General features: G+C 43.8%; 1 protein-coding gene across 1 annotated transcript; it reads left to right on the forward strand.

Annotated features, from left to right (window-relative positions):
• Window positions 1-459: 459 nt before the first annotated feature.
• Window positions 460-6,830, forward strand: LOC135508642 (carboxypeptidase A2-like). Its single transcript, XM_064928884.1, has 11 exons — window positions 460-528; window positions 860-941; window positions 1,070-1,204; window positions 2,766-2,864; window positions 3,403-3,504; window positions 3,751-3,852; window positions 3,992-4,102; window positions 5,666-5,756; window positions 6,024-6,223; window positions 6,334-6,418; window positions 6,570-6,830. Exons 1-11 carry the CDS (start codon window positions 467-469, stop codon window positions 6,755-6,757), a joined length of 1,257 nt encoding a protein of 418 aa, XP_064784956.1. The 5' UTR covers window positions 460-466; the 3' UTR covers window positions 6,758-6,830.
• Window positions 6,831-21,863: the final 15,033 nt, after the last annotated feature.

Consider the following 21,863-nt stretch of genomic DNA (forward strand, 5'->3'; position numbering starts at 1 on the left):
GGTTGCAAGACAATGGCCATTGGCCACTTGGTAATTTGAAATGGCCAGGTTGAATTGCAGATTTCCCTTCCCTGCTTTGAACATTTGTATACTTTATTCTGTTGTATTACTTTCCTCTTGACCATAAGGCCTATATATTCTGGAGGCCTTTCAATTGAGCTGAGTCGACCCACTTATCCTGCACTGGCATGTCTGGGAGAAGGACTGTTTCTATCTACAGCTGATACTGAGGGAGGCGGGCAATGGCACCACCAACCATGCTATGGAAAAACAAATAGAGCTAAGACATCATGTCCATTCCCCAAAATAACTCTTGCACCACATTCATTGGAAAAAGGCAGTACCCCATAGATTGTGAAGCAAAAGTAGATTGTGAAGCAATACTGTCATGGGAACAATGCACCTGTTGTTGAGTATAAAGGCAGGTGCTTTGAGAGCTGGCAGTAGTGGACAGGACACAGGAAGGATGAAGGTGCTGGTACTCTTTGCGCTGCTTGCAGCCGCCAATTGTGAGAAGGTCTTCATTGGGTAAATTCATCTGTTTTAAACTTTGTAAATAAATATACCTACATAAGTTTGCAGATTAGTAGATTAAATCCGAGAGATTCTACAGTTAGTTGTACACTACAGAACACAATGCATCAATGGGCCATCACATTTTTGTATCAGGATTTGTTTTTTAAAGATGACTTCTTGCAATGACATGGAATGATTTAGTCACTCTAGCCTCTAACCTCTAAGAAACTTGAGTGTTTACTAGCAATTCACCATAACCACCATGTCACTTCAAATATATTGTTTCCCTGATGAACTGAAAGATTGATATCGTTTTGTCATTCCTTCCTTCCTTCCTACACAGAGACCAGGTCATCAGGGTCAATGTGGAGTCTGAGGAGCAGATTCAGCTTCTGCGTGCTCTGGAGCAGGACACATACTGGGATGTAAGTATATTAAAAACAAGAGTATAATATACTTGGTTTAGACCCATTCACAGTCATGTTTCCCGCTGCTAACCATGGTGTCCCTCCCTATTCACTACGTATTTTAACACTCCCTTCTCCTCTTCCAGCTGGACTTTTGGCTCCACCCTGTGAACACTGAGGTCCCTGTGGACATCCGCGTGCCCTCCTCCAGCCTGTACGCTGTCAAGGACTACCTCCGTGCCCATAACATCCAGTTCTCTGTCATGATTAGCAACCTGCAGGTCAGTCACTGCAGAGCACAGGAGGCTGCTGAGGGGAGGACAGCTCATAATAATGACCGGAACGGAGTAAATGGAATGGCAACAAACACCTGGAGACCATGTGTTTGATGTATTTGATACCATTCCACTAATTCCGATCCAATCATTACCACAAGCCGTTCAACCCAATTAAGGTGCCACCAACCACCTGTGCTGCAAAGTCTCTTTCCACAGCCATTGGTGGCCATGAGTCTGGCAAGTGAGACTCCTCACTGCTCAGCTCACTTCCGCCATCTACTGGGAGTTCTGAGAAATTACATTTTATTTGAATAAGGTAATATTGTAATATTCAAGTTCTTCGGTGTCCACCTCACTAAGGCCCTATCATGGCCCACAAACACCAACATAATCATGAAGAGGACACAACAACGCCTCTTTTCCCTCGGGTGGCTGAAAATATGTGTTATGGACCCTCAGATCCTCAATAAGTTCTACAACTGAGCCATTGAGAGCATCTTGACTGGCTGCATCACCACTTGGTATGGCAACTGCTTGGCATCCGACCACAAGGACACTACAGACGGTAGTGCGTATGGCCCAGTACATCACTGGGGCCAAGCTTCCTGCCATCCAGGACCTCTATATCAGGCAGGGTCAGAGGAAGGTCCTAAAACTGTCAAAGACTCCAGCCACCCAAGTCATAGACTGTTCTCTCTGTTACCACACAGCAAGCGGTACCGATGCACCAATTCTGAAACCAATAGGACCCTGAACAGCTCAACCCCCAAGCCATAAGACTGCTAAATAGTTAGTTAAATAGTTAACCAAATAGCTACTCGGACTATCTGCATTGACCCTTTATGCACAAACTTGACTCATCACATTCATTGCTGTTACTGTCACTTTATTCCTAGTTATATGTACATATCTACCTCAATGACCTCGTACCCCTGCACATCCACATACTGGAACTACACACTACTTTTTGTAGCAAAAATAAAAATGTGTGAAGTGGACAAGAATTTCCTGTCTTTTTCAGAATCAGACCTGCCAACATAGTTTTTGGTGTTTAATAAATTACATATTGTTAACATCTGACTCCAGAGGGATCTTTTCTTGTAATTTGTAGTCTATGATATTTCATATTTAGATATGCTACTTTTTCACAAAGTCGTTTGGATGTAGTGAAGTACTTTTTCAAAGTAACTTTAGTTAAATAAACTATATTTTTCTTAAGGGTTGCTTAACTTCTTCCAGTGTGAAGTAATTGGTAGCTTTTGTTTTACCTTTATTTAACTAGGCAAGTCAGTTAAGAACAAATTCTTATTTTCAATGACGGCCTGGGAACAGTGGGTTAACTTCCAGTTCAGGGGCAGAACGACAGATTTGTACCTTGTCAGCTCTGGGATTCGAACTTGCAACATTTCGGTTACTAGTCCAACGCTCTAACCACTAGGCTACCCTGCCGCCCCATAGCTTGGTAAACTATACTTTCAGAATAGCTTCCCCAACACTGGTTGGTTACAATAACTGACAGTAATAACCGTTAGTAATAACTTGATTGGTATTGTCATTGTTTCAGGAACTCCTGGATGAGGAGAAGGTAGAGATGGAGGAGAACAATGTGAGCGAGCGCAGCTCCAAGAGCTTCAACTTTGGAGCCTATCACCCTCTGGAGACGGTGTGTTACACACACAAACACGCACACACAAACACGCACACACACAAACACACGCACATGCACATACGCACACACACGGATGCACACAAACACACACGCATGCACACAAGCATGCACACACACATACACACACACAAACACACACGCACGCACACACACACACACACACACACACACACACACACACACACACACACACACACACACACACACACACACACACACACACACATGGACACGCACACACACATGCACACACGGACGCACACACATACGCATACACACACACAAACACTCACTCTTGTGAACATGCAAACGTGAACACCCTCTCACTCACATATTGTAGCTTCAAACTTGCATGGATTTCAAATTGCACCCTCATCAATTTGGCATATGCATTATTCTCATTGCAGAGTTGATATTGTACTGAGGATATAAAATACAGTAATAATGTGTTGCGTAACATGTCATCTATACTTTAAACATCATATAACATACATTATGTTGACACTATCCTGATGTGCTTTTCTCTTTCCAGATCTACAGCTGGATGGATGGCCTGGTGGCTGCTCACCCTAACCTAGTTACCAAGGAACAGATCGGAACCTCCTATGAAGGCAGGCCCATGTATGTCCTGAAGGTATGTAGAGGGTTGTGTACAGTTAATGGAAATACAGTCTTCTTTTTTTTAGAGAGAGAGCTGTAACGTTATATACTTGTGTGTGTGTGCTCATGTGTGTGTGTGCGTGTGTGTATGCGTGTGTGTGTGTGTGTGTGCGAATGCGTGTATGTATGCATGCATGTGTGTGTGTGTGTGTGTGTGTGTGTGTGTGTACCGTCACGTGTCAATGAAACAAGACCATAACATATCTGTCCTCTGTTGTAGTTCAGCACGGGTGGCGACAAGCGTCCTGCCATCTGGGTTGACTCTGGTATCCACTCCAGAGAGTGGGTGTCTCAGGCCACTGGAGTGTGGACCGCCAACAAGGTGAGAGAACACCTGCTCTCATTCCAAGAGAAAAACCAGACTGCTATTGTATTCAGAATTAACACCAACACATTATACAGAAAAAACAACATTCCAACACTGTGTGTGTTTCTCACAAATACATGTTATTGTTCTTCAGATTGCCAGTGACTATGGTACTGATGCTTCCCTGACCTCCCTCCTGAAAACCATGGACATCTACCTGCTGATTCTAGCCAACCCTGATGGATACGTCCACAGCCACACCAGTGTAGGTACCTCCTATAGATGTAACATATAGGCCTATACATACCTAAATGCTGTACTACATTACAGCAATACAGCTAAGTGTAAAGTGTGACCTTTCATCTGTTCACCTCAGTTTGGCTCAATGTAGAGTAATATGAGGACAATCCTGGTTGTGCTTCATGGTATACCAGTATAATGTTTACTGAATTAGTCTTCATGGTATACCAGTATAGTGTTTACTGAGTTAGAGTCTTCATGGTATACCAGTATAGTGTTTACCGAGTTAGAGTATTCATGGTATACCAGTATAGTGTTTACCGAGTTAGAGTCTTCATGGTATACCAGTATAGTGTTTACCGAGTTAGAGTATTCATGGTATACCAGTATAATGTTTACTGAATTAGTCTTCATGGTATACCAGTATAGTGTTTACTGAGTTAGAGTCTTCATGGTATACCAGTATAATGTTTACTGAGTTAGAGTCTTCATGGTATACCAGTATAATGTTTACTGAGTTAGAGTCTTCATGGTATACCAGTATAATGTTTACTGAGTTAGAGTCTTCATGGTATACCAGTATAATGTTTACTGAGTTAGAGTCTTCATGGTATACCAGTATAGTGTTTACTGAGTTAGTCTTCATGGTATACCAGTATAGTGTTTACTGAGTTAGAGTCTTCATGGTATACCAGTATAGTGTTTAGTCTTCATGAGGTAGAGTCTTCATGGTATACCAGTATAGTGTTTACTGAGTTAGTCTTCATGGTATACCAGTATAGTGTTTACCGAGCTAGTCTTCATGGTATACCAGTATAGTGTTTACTGAGTTAGAGTCTTCATGGTATACCAGTATAGTGTTTACCGAGTTAGAGTCTTCATGGTATACCAGTATAGTGTTTACTGAGTTAGAGTCTTCATGGTATACCAGTATAGTGTTTACTGAGTTAGTCTTCATGGTATACCAGTATAGTGTTTACCGAGTTAGTCTTCATGGTATACCAGTATAGTGTTTACTGAGTTAGAGTCTTCATGGTATACCAGTATAGTGTTTACTGAGTTAGAGTCTTCATGGTATACCAGTATAGTGTTTACTGAGTTAGTCTTCATGGTATACCAGTATAGTGTTTACTGAGTTAGAGTCTTCATGGTATACCAGTATAGTGTTTACTGAGTTAGAGTCTTCATGGTATACCAGTATAGTGTTTTCCGAGTTAGAGTCTTCATGGTATACCAGTATAGTGTTTACTGAGCTAGAGTCTTCATGGTATACCAGTATAGTTTTTACTGAGTTAGTCTTCATGGTATACCAGTATAGTGTTTACTGAGTTAGAGTCTTCATGGTATACCAGTATAGTGTTTACCGAGTTAGAGTCTTCATGGTATACCAGTATAGTGTTTTCCGAGTTAGAGTCTTCATGGTATACCAGTATAGTGTTTACTGAGCTAGAGTCTTCATGGTATACCAGTATAGTGTTTTCCGAGTTAGAGTCTTCATGGTATACCAGTATAGTGTTTACTGAGCTAGAGTCTTCATGGTATACCAGTATAGTGTTTACTGAGAGTATTGTGTCCTTATGGTTCACAGGACCGTATGTGGCGCAAGACTCGCTCCAAGAACCCTGGCTCCATGTGCCGTGGTGTCGACCCCAACAGGAACTGGGATGCCGGTTTTGGAGGTGGGGTATCACGCCTCATTTAGAAAATCTGTAAATCATGTAATGTTACATTCCCGTACCAGCTTTGGTGGTGGGTGTCACAGGTTGACTTTGGCATAAATTTCCACCGCTGATAGTTTCCTTTCCCAGAGATTAAGTTAGTGAAAAGTATAATGTTATGAGAAACACTTTATGGTGTGAAGACAAAGCTTTCCTTCAGAATAACCTGTGTCCATCCAGGTGTCTTTATGTGTGTGTACGTGTGCGTGCTTGTGTGTGTTTCTCCAGGCCCCGGTGCTAGTACCAACCCCTGCTCTGACTCGTACCACGGCCCGTCTCCCCACTCTGAGATAGAGGTGAAGAACGTTGTGAACCTGGTGAAGAACCACGGCAACTTCAAGTCCTTCATCTCCATCCATGCCTACTCCCAGCTGCTCATGTACCCCTACGGATACACCTGTAAAGATGCGCTCCACGCGGCTGAACTGGTAACATAACACACCACACACTCACACGCGCATACGCACACACACTCATGCAAACACATGTACGCACACACTAATCCACTGACTCTCCTGTCTCTGCTGCTTTTTGGTAGGACTCTGTGGGCAGGTCTGCAGTCCAGAAGCTCAGCTCTCTTCATGGAACCACATATAAGGTTGGCAGCATCTGCAAGATCATCTGTAAGTATTCAATACTTATACTGTAAGTGGCTCCAAGTGTTTCAATGAAGTTGGTTTGTCATTAGATGCGACCCACCAGTCAGAACTGGAAAGCACAGCATGGTAGTTCAATCCAATACTTTCATTAATATGTGATTTATCCCCCCTCCAGATCAGGCCAGCGGAGGCAGCATTGATTGGACCTATAACCTGGGCATCAAGTACTCCTTTGCCTTCGAGCTGAGGGACACCGGTCGCTATGGTTTCATCCTGCCAGCCAATCAGATCATCCCCACTGCCTCTGAGACCTGGCTGGCCCTGAAGGACATCATGGAGTATGTCCGTGACCACACCTATTAAGTTTCAAACCCACCCAACACACAACCTTTCCTTCCAAGGCCGGAACTCAGTTAAATAAAGAATTCTAGGTCGGGAAAAAGTGTCTGTGTTCATTGAACTTTTTGTTGAATTGATAGACTATTGATAGAATATAGACTATTGATAGAATAGTCTATTGATAGAAAATAGACTATTGATATAGAATAGACAACTGATAGAATATACTATTGATATAATCTAGACTTAATAGAATAGACTACTGATATAATAGACTATTGATAGACTAGACTACTGATAGAATAGACTATTTATAGACTATGCTATTGATAGAATAGACTATTGATAGAATATAGACTAATGATATAGAATAGACTACTGATAGAATAGACTATTGATAGAATATAGACTTGATATAATATAGACTATTGATAGAATAGACTATTGATAGAATAGACTACTGATAGAATAGACTATTGATAGAATAGACTATTGATAGAATAGACTACTGATATAATAGACTACTGATATAATAGACTACTGATATAATAACTATTGATAGAATAGACTATTGATAGAATAGACTATTGATAGAATAGACTATTGATAGAATAGACTATTGATAGAATAGACTACTGATATAATAGACTATTGGTAGAATAGACTACTGATAGAATAGACTACTGATATAATAACTATTGATAGAATAGACTACTGATAGAATAGACTACTGATATAATAACTATTGATAGAATAGACTATTGATAGAATAGACTACTGATATAATAAACTATTGATAGAATAGACTACTGATATAATAGACTATTGGTAGAATAGACTACTGATATAATAGACTATTGATAGAATATAGACTTGATATAATATAGACTTGATATAATATAGACTATTGATAGAATAGACTACTGATATAATAGACTATTGATAGAATATAGACTTGATATAATATAGACTTGATATAATATAGACTATTGATAGAATAGACTACTGATAGAATAGACTATTGATAGAATATAGACTTGATATAATATAGACTTGATATAATATAGACTATTGATAGAATAGACTACTGATATAATAGACTACTGATAGAATAGACTATTGATATAATATAGACTTAATAGAATAGACTACTGATATAATAGACTATTGATAGACTAGACTATTGATAGACTAGGCTATTGATAGAATATAGACTTGATATAATATAGACTATTGATAGAATAGACTACTGATAGAATAGACTATTGGTAGAATAGACTATTGTTAGAATTGACTATTGATAGAATATAGACTATTGTTAGAATTGACTATTGATAGAATATAGACTATTGTTAGAATTGACTATTGATAGAATAGACAAGTAGCTTAATCATCGTGAAGAAAAAAAGGCTGATTTGCTGGGCCCCGTCAATGGCGCTGGGCCCCGTCCATGGTGCTGGGCCCCGTCCATGGCGCTGGGCCCCGTCCATGGCGCTGGGCCCCGTCCATGGCGCTGGGTGGCGTGCATGGCGCTGGGCCCCGTCCATGGCGCTGGGCCCCGTCCATGGTGCTGGGTGGCATCCATGGCGCTGGGCCCCGTCCATGGCGCTGGGCCCGTCCATGGCGCTGGGCCCCGTCCATGGTGCTGGGTGGCATTCATGGCGCTGGGCCCCGTCCATGGCGCTGGGCCCCGTCCATGGTGCTGGGTGGCATCCATGGCGCTGGGCGCTGGGCCCCGTCCATGGTGCTGGGTGGCATCCATGGCGCTGGGCCCCGTCCATGGTGCTGGGTGGCATCCATGGCGCTGGGCCCTGTCCATGGCGCTGGGCCCCGTCCATGGTGCTGGGTGGCATCCATGGCGCTGGGCCCTGTCCATGGCGCTGGGCCCCGTCCAAGGCGCTGGGCCCCGTCCATGGCGCTGGGCCCCGTCCATGGCGCTGGGCCCCGTCCATGGCGCTGGGCCCCGTCCATGGCGCTGGGCCCCGTCCATGGCGCTGGGCCCCGTCCATGGTGCTGGGTGGCATCCATGGCGCTGGGCCCTGTACATGGCGCTGGGCCCCGTCCATGGTGCTGGGTGGCATCCATGGCGCTGGGCCCTGTCCATGGCGCTGGGCCCTGTCCATGGCGCTGGGCCCCGTCCATGGCGCTGGGCCCCGTCCATGGCGCTGGTCAGTACAGAGGAGCAGTAGGAGCTGTACAAGGCAGTGGATCAATAGGCAACACTAGATGGCACTGTAATACAATATGGCAAATACATTATTATTACAGTACTTCCATACTCTCCATATTAAGTCTTTACTCCTTGATTACTACATCCACTTTTGGACTTATAAATTAATGATATATACCCATTGATTCTTGAAGAATATAACTTATAAATGCCACATGATCTTAGTTCAACAGTTGTACCCAATCTAAAACCATAATACAAGCTTTTTTTTTACGCCAATCTTTGTAAACAACGTAAATATAAACAAACACTGTATCGCCTCAAAACATGGTTAAGGCCAAGATTCAATCGGATCAAGCATTAACGGACGATAGCCGACACCCGCATGCATAGCTGATGTTTGATGGCGTTGGAACTGTGATCATTGTCATGAGGCCTCACCCTTCCCATTCACGTTAGAAGTTCATAATGAGAAAGTGTAGGCTATATAGAAATAATTACACTCAAATTGTAAATCATTAATCAAAATATTGCAGCCTAAACGACATGTAGATTGTCTCGCATTCCAGTGAGATTTCTCTTAATGCGACTCGGTGTAGCCAATGGTAATGTCCGCTTTAGGTATAATGCCAGGAGCCACTTGTGGATTTTGCAGCTCTAAAGCAGTTTTATCTCCTACACCATCAAAACAACCGCTATGAGGATGTCGGCTAAAGTGGATCTGATTGAACAGAGCCCTAGGTCTTGGGTAGAGACCCGAGAAAGGAAATGTGAGAAGTTAGGACTAGTCTTGTAATGCTTTTTTGTGTGCTCAATAGAATATTAACATCCATAGAACAGGGAATTGGAACATATTCAAGCCGTAGGGCATAGTAGATTGCTGGATTATTTCTCAAAAACCTTCCAGGAAAAGAGGCAGATGGCGGCTCTGTCATCTCCCTTCAGGTGTTCATCTGACCAACAGAGTGGACAGAGGTTAGGAGCACTGGAGCGAAAGGCTCAAACACACACTCACTTGGGTGACCCACATGTGAGACTGTGTTAGCAACACACAGGATATATGTCCCAAATGGTACCCTATTCCCTATGTAGTGCACCACTTTTGACTAGGGCCCATTGGGATCTGATCAAAAGTAGTGCACTATATAGGGAAAAGGGTGACATTTGGAACCAAAGCACAGGCAAGCTCGTGTTTATTAGGGCACACATTTTTGCAAAGACAACATTTCACATTGGACAAGTCCTGTTTCAGTTAGTTTCCTTCCAGTTCGTGCCAATGAACACCTTTATCACATACCTCACTGAAGTCCAATCATTTGCATAAGGTTTTTCATAACGAAACCTGTCCCATCTGATCTACCGGTACACAAGATGAAGCATACAGTATGAATCACTTGTCCGACGAAGAGATCGAAGAGAAAAATGGCATCCATATGAAGTCCCAGTATAGAATGTGTATGCTCTGTATCCTTGTGCAAATGAAATGAACAAGTCAAGTTTATAAATGATTAATAGTCAATTTACTAGTGGGTCCCTGAAATATTGAGAGAGAGCTCAGCCATGAAATGCAATGTAAATGGATCTATTTATAGGCTAGCAGGGCAGAGTTAAGCCATGTGGAACAAGCTACTCCAGGGCGCCGAGTTTGTATAGCTTTTAGAGGAAAATGACAGGGGAGAAGAAGAAGAAGAAGAAGAGGAAGAAGAAGAAGCACCAAACCCACATTTGCATGTAAAGCCACTTTGGTGGGTGACATTAAACTTTTAGAGAATGCAGTAGGACTGCAATAAATCATTTCCGCATTGAAAAGTGAAAAGCCCCATGCTTGACACGAAAACTCCCACCACTATTTTAAAATAATGCTTTGTCTGGCGGAATTGTTTTGGAGAGCAAGAAGAATAACTGACATCTGAAGCCTACAGTAAAACCCTTTATTATGAATTCTTAAAACCAGAAGGGTGGGGGGGGCTGATGGGGTTGCAGTTGGTATGAGTGTCTCATGTGCTGTATATTCCTATGGGGTTACACTTCAGTCAGGTATTGGTATGATCAGCTAACTATTCTTAACAACTATTCTGGGCGTTAACAAAGTCTAGTTGTACCTCACATGTTCTTCTGATGAAAGGTTTTGCAAGACCTGCATGTAATATTATTATTATTTTTATTTTTTATTTTATTTCACCTTTGTTTAACCAGGTGGGCTAGTTGAGAACAAGTTCTCATTTACAACTTTGACCTGGCCAAAATAAAGCATAGCAATTTGACACATACAACAACACAGAGTTACACATAAACAAAACATAGTCAATAATACAGTAGAAGAAAAGAAAACAAAAAGTCTATATACAGTGAGTGCAAATAAGGTAAGATAAGGGAGTTAAGGCAATAAATAGGCCATGGTGGCGAAGCAATTACAATATAGCAATTAAACACTGGAATGGTAGATGTGCAGAAGATGAATGTGCAAGTAGAGATACTGGGGTGCAAAGGAGCAAGATAAGTAAATAAATACGGTATGGGGATGAGGTAGGTAGATAGATGGGCTGTTTACAGATGGGTTATGTACAGGTGCAGTGATCTATGAGCTGCTCTGACAGCTGGTGCTTAAAGCTAGTGAGGGGGATATGAGTCTCCAGCTTCAGAGATTTTTGCAGTTTGTTCCAGTCATTGGCAGCAGAGAACTGGAAGGAAAGGCAACCAAAGGAGGAAGTGGCTTTGGGGGTGACCAGTGAGATATACCTGCAGGAGCGTGTGCTACGAGTGGGTGCTGCTATGGTGACCAGTGAGCTGAGATAAGGTGGGGCTTTACCTAGCAGAGACTTGTAGATAAAGTTATTATACAAATGATTATTAATACCTTTGGATATCTGCATACCATGAAACAGTAGCATACCTTGAAACAATAATTTACCTTATAACAGTAGCATACCATGAAACAATAACTTACCTTATAACAGTAGCATACCATAAAACAATAACTTACCTTGAAACAGTAGCATACCATGAAACAATAACTTACCTTGAAACAGTAGCATACCATGAAACAATACCATACCTTGAGTCAGTAACCTTGAAACGGTAGCATACCTTGAAACAATAGCATACCTTGAAACAATAGCATACCTTGAAGCAATAGCCTACCTTGAAACAATAGCATACCTTAGAACCCTGCCTAAAACGTTGAGGGATGGGCCTGGAGAAATGCAACCACTCTCAAATAATAGAGCTATGGATGCAAGGACTGACCATCCATGATATTAAATTTGTTTTAGGGCCCGATTCAATCAGATCCACTTGAACCAAAACCCGCATTACGTTATATTTTCGCAGACATTCTTATCCAGAGCGACTTACATAGAGCAATTAGTGTTAAGTGCCTTGCTCAATGGCACATCAACAGATCTTTCACCTAGTCGGCTCAGGGTTTCAAACCAGCAACCTTTAGGTTACAGGCCCAACGCTCTTAACAGTTGAGCAAGTGCTCAATTCAGTCTGTGCTTTCGCGATAGAAACTTAAAGGTCATTTCCGAATGAGCCGACATAAGCAGCATTTATCATGAATGCAGTCTCCACTAAAGCATGAACATTGCCTTTACATTTCAATCACGCTGTAAACCTGAATTTCTGCGATATGGATTGAATAGAGCCCCTAAACCTGAACATATGTTGTTGATTGTCCAGTGAATTAGGCTATACCATGCCAAGTCTAAGTTATTTCAGAATATTTAGGACAGCTGGCTAACTCATTGATCCTGCTTTCAGGAACAACCCCATGGACACTTTACATCTACATACATGCACATTTATCAGCTAGCCAAGCTTATCAAACAGCTAGCCAAGCTTATCAAACAGCTAGCCAAGCTTATCAAACAGTCAGCCATGCTTGAGAAATGTATAGCAGCATGTTGATTTTATATACTATAGCTTTTTGTTCTTAGCTATGGATTGTAAGCAGATAGGCTATGCGTTAACAGTACAGTGTAAAGAATAAGGCCTCTACTGGCCCTCACTTGGAACATAAGTGAGTTGGGCCATCATAACCTACACATGTAGCTAGCACAGTTAAAGTGAGAACGACCTAACTCACAAAAACCAAACATCTTAGATCCATCCAAACATGTCATACATGTGTTTGCAGCATTTTCCCAGGGTTGCCATAAAACATTATTTCTTGACCAAAAAGGAGCTTTTAGTATTCAACAGTAAGAAAACCCACGCTCTATGATGCAACTCTGATAAGATGAATTTTTTATGTAACACAGTTTAAGAAAAGACATCTACATGCCAGAATTGTACAGCCGGGGTCTAAAAATAGGAAAAAGACAAAGCGAGCACAAAAGCCCTGTTTATAGCTGGTGCTAACATGGTTCCTTTGTCCTGATCTTATTGTTCCACCTTTATCTGTTTCACCTGTCCTTGTGCTTGTCTCCACCCCCTCCAAATGTCACCCATCTTCCCCACTTATCCTCTGGGTATTTATACCTGTGTTTTCTGTCTGTTGCCAGTTCGTCTTGTTAGTCAAGCTTACCAGCGTTTGTGCCTGTCAGCGCCTGTCTTTTCCCAGCCTCTCTTTTTCTCACCCTCCTGGTTTGTGACCCTGTCCTAACCCTGTACCTGCCCACTTGACCACTCTGCCCGTCCCTGAGCCTGTCCTAACCCTGTACCTGCCCACTTGACCACTCTGCCCGTCCCTGACCCTGTCCTAACCCTGTACCTGCCCACTTGACCACTCTGCCCGTCCCTGACCCTGTCCTAACCCTGTACCTGCCCACTTGACCACTGCCCGTCCCTGAGCCTGTCCTAACCCTGTACCTGCCCACTTGACCACTGCCCGTCCCTGAGCCTGTCCTAACCCTGTACCTGCCCACTTGACCACTGCCCGTCCCTGAGCCTGTCCTAACCCTGTACCTGCCCACTTGACCACTCTGCCCGTCCCTGACCCTGTCCTAACCCTGTACCTGCCCACTTGACCACTGCCCGTCCCTGAGCCTGTCCTAACCCTGTACCTGCCCACTTGACCACTCTGCCCGTCCCTGAGCCTGTCCTAACCCTGTACCTGCCCACTTGACCACTGCCCGTCCCTGAGCCTGTCCTAACCCTGTACCTGCCCACTTGACCACTGCCCGTCCCTGAGCCTGTCCTAACCCTGTACCTGCCCACTTGACCACTCTGCCCGTCCCTGAGCCTGTCCTAACCTTGTACCTACCCACTTGACCACTGCCCGTCCCTGAGCCTGTCCTAACCCTGTACCTGCCCACTTGACCACTCTGCCCATCCCTGAGCCTGTCCTAACCCTGTACCTGCCCACTTGACCACTGCCCGTCCTTGAGCCTGTCCTAACCCTGTACCTGCCCACTTGACCACTGCCCGTCCTTGAGCCTGTCCTAACCCTGTACCTGCCCACTTGACCACTCTGCCCGTCCCTGACCCTGTCCTAACCCTGTACCTGCCCACTTGACCACTCTGCCCGTCCCTGAGCCTGTCCTAACCCTGTACCTGCCCACTTGACCACTGCCCGTCCCTGAGCCTGTCCTAACCCTGTACCTGCCCACTTGACCACTCTGCCCGTCCCTGAGCCTGTCCTAACCTTGTACCTGCCCACTTGACCACTGCCCGTCCCTGAGCCTGTCCTAACCCTGTACCTGCCCACTTGACCACTGCCCGTCCCTGAGCCTGTCCTAACCCTGTACCTGCCCACTTGACCACTGCCCGTCCCTGAGCCTGTCCTAACCCTGTACCTGCCCACTTGACCACTGCCCGTCCCTGAGCCTGTCCTAACCCTGTACCTGCCCACTTGACCACTCTGCCCGTCCCTGAGCCTGTCCTAACCTTGTACCTGCCCACTTGACCACTCTGCCCGTCCCTGAGCCTGTCCTAACCCTGTACCTGCCCACTTGACCACTCTGCCCGTCCCTGAGCCTGTCCTAACCCTGTACCTGCCCACTTGACCACTGCCCGTCCCTGAGCCTGTCCTAACCCTGTACCTGCCCACTTGACCACTCTGCCCGTCCCTGAGTCTGTCCTAACCCTGTACCTGCCCACTTGACCACTGCCCGTCCCTGAGCCTGTCCTAACCCTGTACCTGCCCACTTGACCACTCTGCCCGTCCCTGAGCCTGTCCTAACCCTGTACCTGCCCACTTGACCACTGCCCGTCCCTGAGCCTGTCCTAACCCTGTACCTGCCCACTTGACCACTCTGCCCGTCCCTGAGCCTGTCCTAACCTTGTACCTGCCCACTTGACCACTCTGCCCGTCCCTGAGCCTGTCCTAACCTTGTACCTGCCCACTTGACCACTCTGCCCGTCCCTGAGCCTGTCCTAACCCTGTACCTGCCCACTTGACCACTGCCCGTCCCTGAGTCTGTCCTAACCCTGTACCTGCCCACTTGACCACTCTGCCCGTCCCTGAGCCTGTCCTAACCCTGTACCTGCCCACTTGACCACTCTGCCCGTCCCGGAGCCTGTCCTAACCCTGTACCTGCCCACTTGACCACTGCCCGTCCCTGAGCCTGTCCTAACCCTGTACCTGCCCACTTGACCACTCTGCCCGTCCCTGAGCCTGTCCTAACCCTGTACCTGCCCACTTGACCACTCTGCCCGTCCCTGAGCCTGTCCTAACCCTGTACCTGCCCACTTGACCACTCTGCCCGTCCCTGAGCCTGTCCTAACCTTGTACCTGCCCACTTGACCACTGCCCGTCCCTGAGCCTGTCCTAACCCTGTACCTGCCCACTTGACCACTGCCCGTCCCTGAGCCTGTCCTAACCTTGTACCTGCCCACTTGACCACTGCCCGTCCCTGAGCCTGTCCTAACCCTGTACCTGCCCACTTGACCACTGCCCGTCCCTGAGCCTGTCCTATCCCTGTACCTGCCCACTTGACCACTGCCCGTCCCTGAGCCTGTCCTAACCCTGTACCTGCCCACTTGACCACTGCCCGTCCCTGAGCCTGTCCTAACCCTGTACCTGCCCACTTGACCACTGCCCGTCCCTGAGCCTGTCCTAACCATGTACCTGCCCACTTGACCACTCTGCCCGTCCCTGAGCCTGTCCTAACCCTGTACCTGCCCACTTGACCACTGCCCGTCCCTGAGCCTGTCTGCCGCCCTGTACCTTTGCTCCACCTCTGGATTATCGACCCCTTTCTGCGTTAACCTGTCGTTTGCCTGTCCCTGTGGTTACAATATACATTGTTACTTCACACAGTCTGCACTTGGGTCTTACCTTGATTCCTGAAACGTATCTACATTCTGATTGTGCCCACATTTCCAGAAATGTGTCTACACATGGTATTAAGATTTTATTTTGATTTTACTAGGCAAGTCAGTTAAGAAAAAATCTTATTTACAAAGACAGCCTACCCCGGTCACACCCGGATGACACTGGGTAAATTGTGCTCCGCCCTACGTGACTCCCAATCACTGCGGGATGTTATTTAGCCTGGAATCGACCAGGGACTGTAGTGATGCCTCATGCAGTGCCTTAGAACACTGTGCCACTCGGGAGCCCATGTGTCTATTATCCGTCCACTGTGTCTGCATTGTGACCAGATATCCTTTATGCAAATTATTTCACAGCTATTCTTTAAAAGTAATATTTATTGTAAGATGCTTATTGATGTAATCAGTTCAAGGTGCCACCTGTCAATGATTTTAGAGGGTGGAATAATAACGCTTTAAATGGTTTCTCTGTCCAGATCTGTTTACACTTGCAAGATATCCAGACACAAGACACATCAGTTGTGGCCACAATCAGAATGTGGACAAGAACAAAGGACGCAAGTTAGAGCCAGGTATAAATGGGACTAGAGAGACCATGCTAAATTTAGCACCATCACATTGTTCCCTTTCTAATAGCAACAGGAATGTTTCATTCTCAATCATAGATGGCCACTGTGCTTTGCTGAATGTGAATATGCTTCTTCCTGACTGTTCTGAGTAACGGGGACAGCGATGGGCATACAGGGACTTACAGTTGGTTTAGCCAGTGGGGATGGGCATAGAATTAAGCAATAAGGCCCGAGGGGGTGTGGTATATGGTCAATATACCACGGCTAAGGGCTGTTCTTATGCGCGACGCAACGGGGAGTGCCTGGATACAGCTCTTACCCGTAGTATATTGGCCATATATCACAAACCACCTCGGTGCCTTATTGCAATTAGAAACTGTTTACCAATGTAATTGGAGCAGTAAAAATAACTGTTTTGTCATACCCGTGGTATACGGTCTGATATACCACAGCTGTCAGCCAATCAGCATTCAGGGCTCGAACCACCCAGTTTATAATTACATATATAACACATATATGGATGGGGTTACATCAAGGCCCTGTTCAAATACTTTACAAAATACATACATTGTTTCCTTGAGATATACACATATCTATAAGTAACTGGATAGGTGTAAGCAGGGTTACCACCCCTTTACTTTCACCATTACAACCAATTCAGAGCCTGGGTTTCTTCAAGGAAGGAACGAAGGAAGGACGCATTCTTAATGTGTTGGAACAGGACCACAGACTGTGCCTTGTTTTATTCATCACCACATATCTCAGCATGGGCTTCATCTTTAATTTGCTGGTTAATAACAGCGTTAACGTTCATGTGGGGAAATAACATGGACATACTGTAAAATAACAAAGCTTACAAGATGCTCAAGTTGGCTGTTACTGTTATATTGGGTTCAAGCTGAGGTTGTTTATTCCGTCTTTATTGCTTTTGAATCTCTATTCTTCAGAGCCTTCCCTACTTAACTAAGATATGACCTATTTTGAGACCTTCCTTATTGAATTTGTTCCCCCTCCAAACAGACACTCAGCAAGTTGAGGTAAAATGAATAAGAACAGGGTGAGTCTGTGAATACAGTACATAATACTGTATATATTGTACATATGTGTGTGTGTGTGTGTTAGGTTTTGCTATCTTTGTGGGGACCAGAAGTCCTCACAAGGATAATAAAACAAGGACAATTCGGACAAGTGGAGACATTTCACTGGTCTCCACGAGGAAAAGGGCTAATTTAGGTCTAGGTTTAGGGTTACAATTAGGGTTAGGGTTACAATTAGGTTTAATGGTTAGGTTTAGGGTTAGGAATTAAGGTTAGGGTTAGTGGTTTGTGGTTAAGGTTAGGGTTAAGTGTTAGGTTTAAGGTTTAGGGAAAATTAGATTTTGAATGAGGATCAATTGATTGGTCGCCACAAGGATAGTAAAACAAACGTGGGTCTGTGATGGTAACAACACCTCCGCCACGCTGACTCTCAATATGGGGGGCCGTCAGGGGTGCGTACTTAGTCCCCTCTTCTACTCCCTGCTCACCCATGACTGTGTGGCTGCACACGACTCCAAAACACCGTTGTGTCATCATTAAGTTTGCTGATGACACTACGGTGGTAGGCCTGATCACCGACTGTTGGTAAAATTATGATTAAATGACTGAACAAATCATTTTAAATGGAACTGTAACTAAGTAAACTTATACTCTGTTTTATTATATCTGATATACAATATGAGTTCATAAGATGTGATTGTGTGACACAGACAAGGAGTAATTCAAGTTAATGAACACCATTCCAACTAGGAAGAAAGAAGTGGACTGTGTAAACAGATAAGGTAGTTAACCTATGGTTGAACCAACGAAACTGACCTCTGGGGTTTTTAGATAAGACAGTGAGTGCATTCCTAGGTTTTCTGTTAATTAGAACTGTCAGCTAAGTGGTGATTGATAATGTTGAGGGGTCAAAAGTTACCTGGGAGTGTGTTAGTAAGTTAGAATGAACTTTTCACCTCACTTTGTCCCTGTCGAGAGGAGGGGTTTCTGTTAAGCAATGAAATGACGTCATGTTTTGTGTATAAACTGTTACTCGTGGTGAAGTGGCAGCGCGCTCCGAGAATAAATACTGTTACCTATTATTGAAATGGCTGGTCTCTGTCTATTTTATGCAAACAAGAATCTTACAAATTCTCATAAAATAGATTAAGGGTTTTCAATTAATGAAAACACATTGACATAATTAAATTACAGTAACACCGACGACGATGAGACAGTCTACAGGGAGGAGGTCAGAGACCTGGCAGTGTGGTGCCAGGACAACAACCTCTCTCTAAATATCATAAAGACAAAGGAGCTGATCGTGGACTACAGGAAACGGAGGGCCAAGCACACTCTGATTCACATTGACGGGGCTGTAGTAGAGACGGTCAAGAGCTTCAAGTTCCTCAATGTCCACATCTCTAAGGAGCTATCATGGTCATTACACACCACCACAGTCGTGAAGAGGGCATAACAACGCCTCTTCCCCCTCAGGAGGCTGAACAGATTTGGCAGGAGCCCTCAGATCCTCAAAATGTTCTACAGCTGCACCATTGAGAGCATCTTGACTGGCTGCATCACCACTTGGTATGGGAACTGCTCAGCATCCAACCGCAAGGCGCTACAGAGCGTAGTCCGTACAGCCCAGTACATCACTGGGGCCAAGCTTCCTGCCATCCAGGACATCAATACCAGGCGGTGTCAGAGGAAGCCCTAAAAATGTTCAAAGACTCCAGCCACCCAAGCAAAGTCTGTTTTCTCTTGTACCCAAAGTCATAACACTGCTGAAGAGTTAATTAAACGGCAACCCAGACGTTCTGCTTTTGACCCCCTACCTAGTAGTACTTAAATCAATCAATCATCTAACCAAACCTACATGTTCATGTTACACCTCAATCAATCACCACCCCAACTACCTCATACCCCAGTACACTGACTCGGTACCAGCACTCCTTGTATATAGCCTCGTTATTGTTATTTTATTGTGTTACTATTTTCTTTTTATCTTTTTGTAAATGTTCTTACTTTTTAACGGCTTGTTTTAACTGCTTAACTTTTTAAAGAGCTTGTAAGTAAGCATTTCACTATAAAGTCTACACTTGTATTCGGTGAATCTAACAAATACAATTTTATTTGATTTTGATTTGTGTGCGTGCGTGAGTGATTGCTCATATGTCATCATTAAACTTGGGCCTCAAACGAGTGCACTTTCAGGATGTAGGCTGAATGTCTAAAAGACTCTGTGTCAGCTCTATACCTTGCATTGTAAGCAGAAACAACAGTGATCTGAATCTGAAACTCCACTAAAAAGGCCAATGTTCAGAGCTGAATGATTGTTCAAAAAATGAAAACTCTTTGATATGAATATTTATTTAAATATTGAAAATTCATACAGAAATAGTCATTTGTATTATTTCCAGTGGTATTCTTCTCTACTCCAAACAGTCAAAGCTATAAGATGCCTGCTATCCTCAGGGCTTCATCCTGAACATAGATGATAATGCATTTTTCAGACCAACTGAAATGGTTTCAAATATGGATTACATTTCTACTATATCTTATGGACGCCTTGAAGCGAGTCATTATCAACACAAGCATTTATAAGATGGATTTTTGAGAGGTATTGGATAATTAGTATTGAAACATGGAAGAAATTGCAGGCCTGGGGCCACTCAATTTTCCTAATGTAATGATTAAGCAACATTGATACAACAATCCGATTGAATTAATTGATATAAGATTGACTTTAAACGTTCTGGGCTGCTGGATAACACTTATGCCGGTTGGTTGATTGCTATAATGCCCCTTAACTGGGAGCTAGACAACAGAGCATCCCAAATGGCATCCTATGCCCTACATAGTGCTCTACTTTTGTTCAAAAGTACTGCACTACATAGGGGATAGGGTGCCATTCGGAACGTATTCATAGATTTGACTGTTCAGCTCATAACCCCTCTTATTAAGATCATTCCAACCTTAGAACTAGAATGTCATTCTAGTTCTCTGATTCCAACCACAGCTTCTGAAAGAACAATAGAAGACTGACATAGGAGGGGCTGTGCATTAATATATAAAAACAATTGAGCACTGACACATAATGAGAATCTGTCGTTATATATGTTATCTGAAGGCATTGCACAATTCCAAGAGTTTAGTGACATTTTAAGGCAAAGTTTACATAGTATTTCTGAAAACACATAATAATGTCATAATAATATACAATATACCGGTGCATCTCCGTTATAGAAAATGATCCATGCAAAACATGATGCATGCTATTATATAAAAACACTAGGGCATTAGTGTTATCACAGGCATTCAATAATAAATCACTTGATTATCACAGGTAAACAATGATCATGTCACGTGTAGAAGAATACATGGGCTTTCTGAGGCATTCAGATACTGTCAGTCAGCTCACTAATTTTGGTTCCCAGAACATTGTGGAATAATCAAAGGAGAACGTTTACGTTCTGTTTTAGCTGTGCAGTCACTGGATCGGCCCCATCAAGCTCACGTTATCATCTTGGCAAAGTGACACAGACACACATCACATCATTGTCTGTGGGAAGAGGCAATGACATGTATTATTCATTAAAGCTGTTTTTTATCAACCAGAAGTGTGGGGCTTGTTTGCCATATGAACACCTTCAGGGTTCTGTTCCAATAAATGCTCTATATTATGTTTTATACATTTTCATAGACTCGAAGAGACCGTCTGTTTAATTTCACACATATAGCAGTGTGCAAGTGCATGTGACAAACCAGACTGGTCTCACAGACTAGACATAACATATTAAACGTGGGGCACTCAAATGAATATGATATGTTACGTTTGGTATGGCTACATAAGATAGAAGGTTACTTAACCCTTTTAGCTAACTCTTCCCCTAAACCTAATACTTTAGCATAACTCTTAACCTTAACCCTAACCCCTAGTGCTGGCTAACGTTAGTGTTAGCCACCTATAAAACAGATGAAAATGAGCCTGAAATGAGTTTATTTCCCTAATTTAGTAGCTGCAGCATGAATATAGATCTATAGTTGACTGAAATGAATGGTAAACCAAGTGGGAGTGAAGTGATATTTCAATATAAAGCAGAGAACTGGCTGATAGTGTTGTTTATCTTCAAATTTTCCATAGAATGTTCCAT

The sequence above is a fragment of the Oncorhynchus masou genome, chromosome 22 (genome assembly GCF_036934945.1).
Source record: "Oncorhynchus masou masou isolate Uvic2021 chromosome 22, UVic_Omas_1.1, whole genome shotgun sequence".
Lineage (NCBI taxonomy): Eukaryota > Metazoa > Chordata > Actinopteri > Salmoniformes > Salmonidae > Oncorhynchus > Oncorhynchus masou.

Coding starts and splice junctions, on each gene's coding strand:
- LOC135508642 (XM_064928884.1), top strand. CDS start 467: ATGAAGGTGCTGGTACTCTTTGCGCTGCTTGCAGCCGCCAATTGTGAG. Junction 3,505..3,750: donor GGCCCATGTATGTCCTGAAG/GTATGTAGAGGG, acceptor CCTCTGTTGTAG/TTCAGCACGGGTGGCGACAA. Junction 3,853..3,991: donor GAGTGTGGACCGCCAACAAG/GTGAGAGAACAC, acceptor ATTGTTCTTCAG/ATTGCCAGTGACTATGGTAC.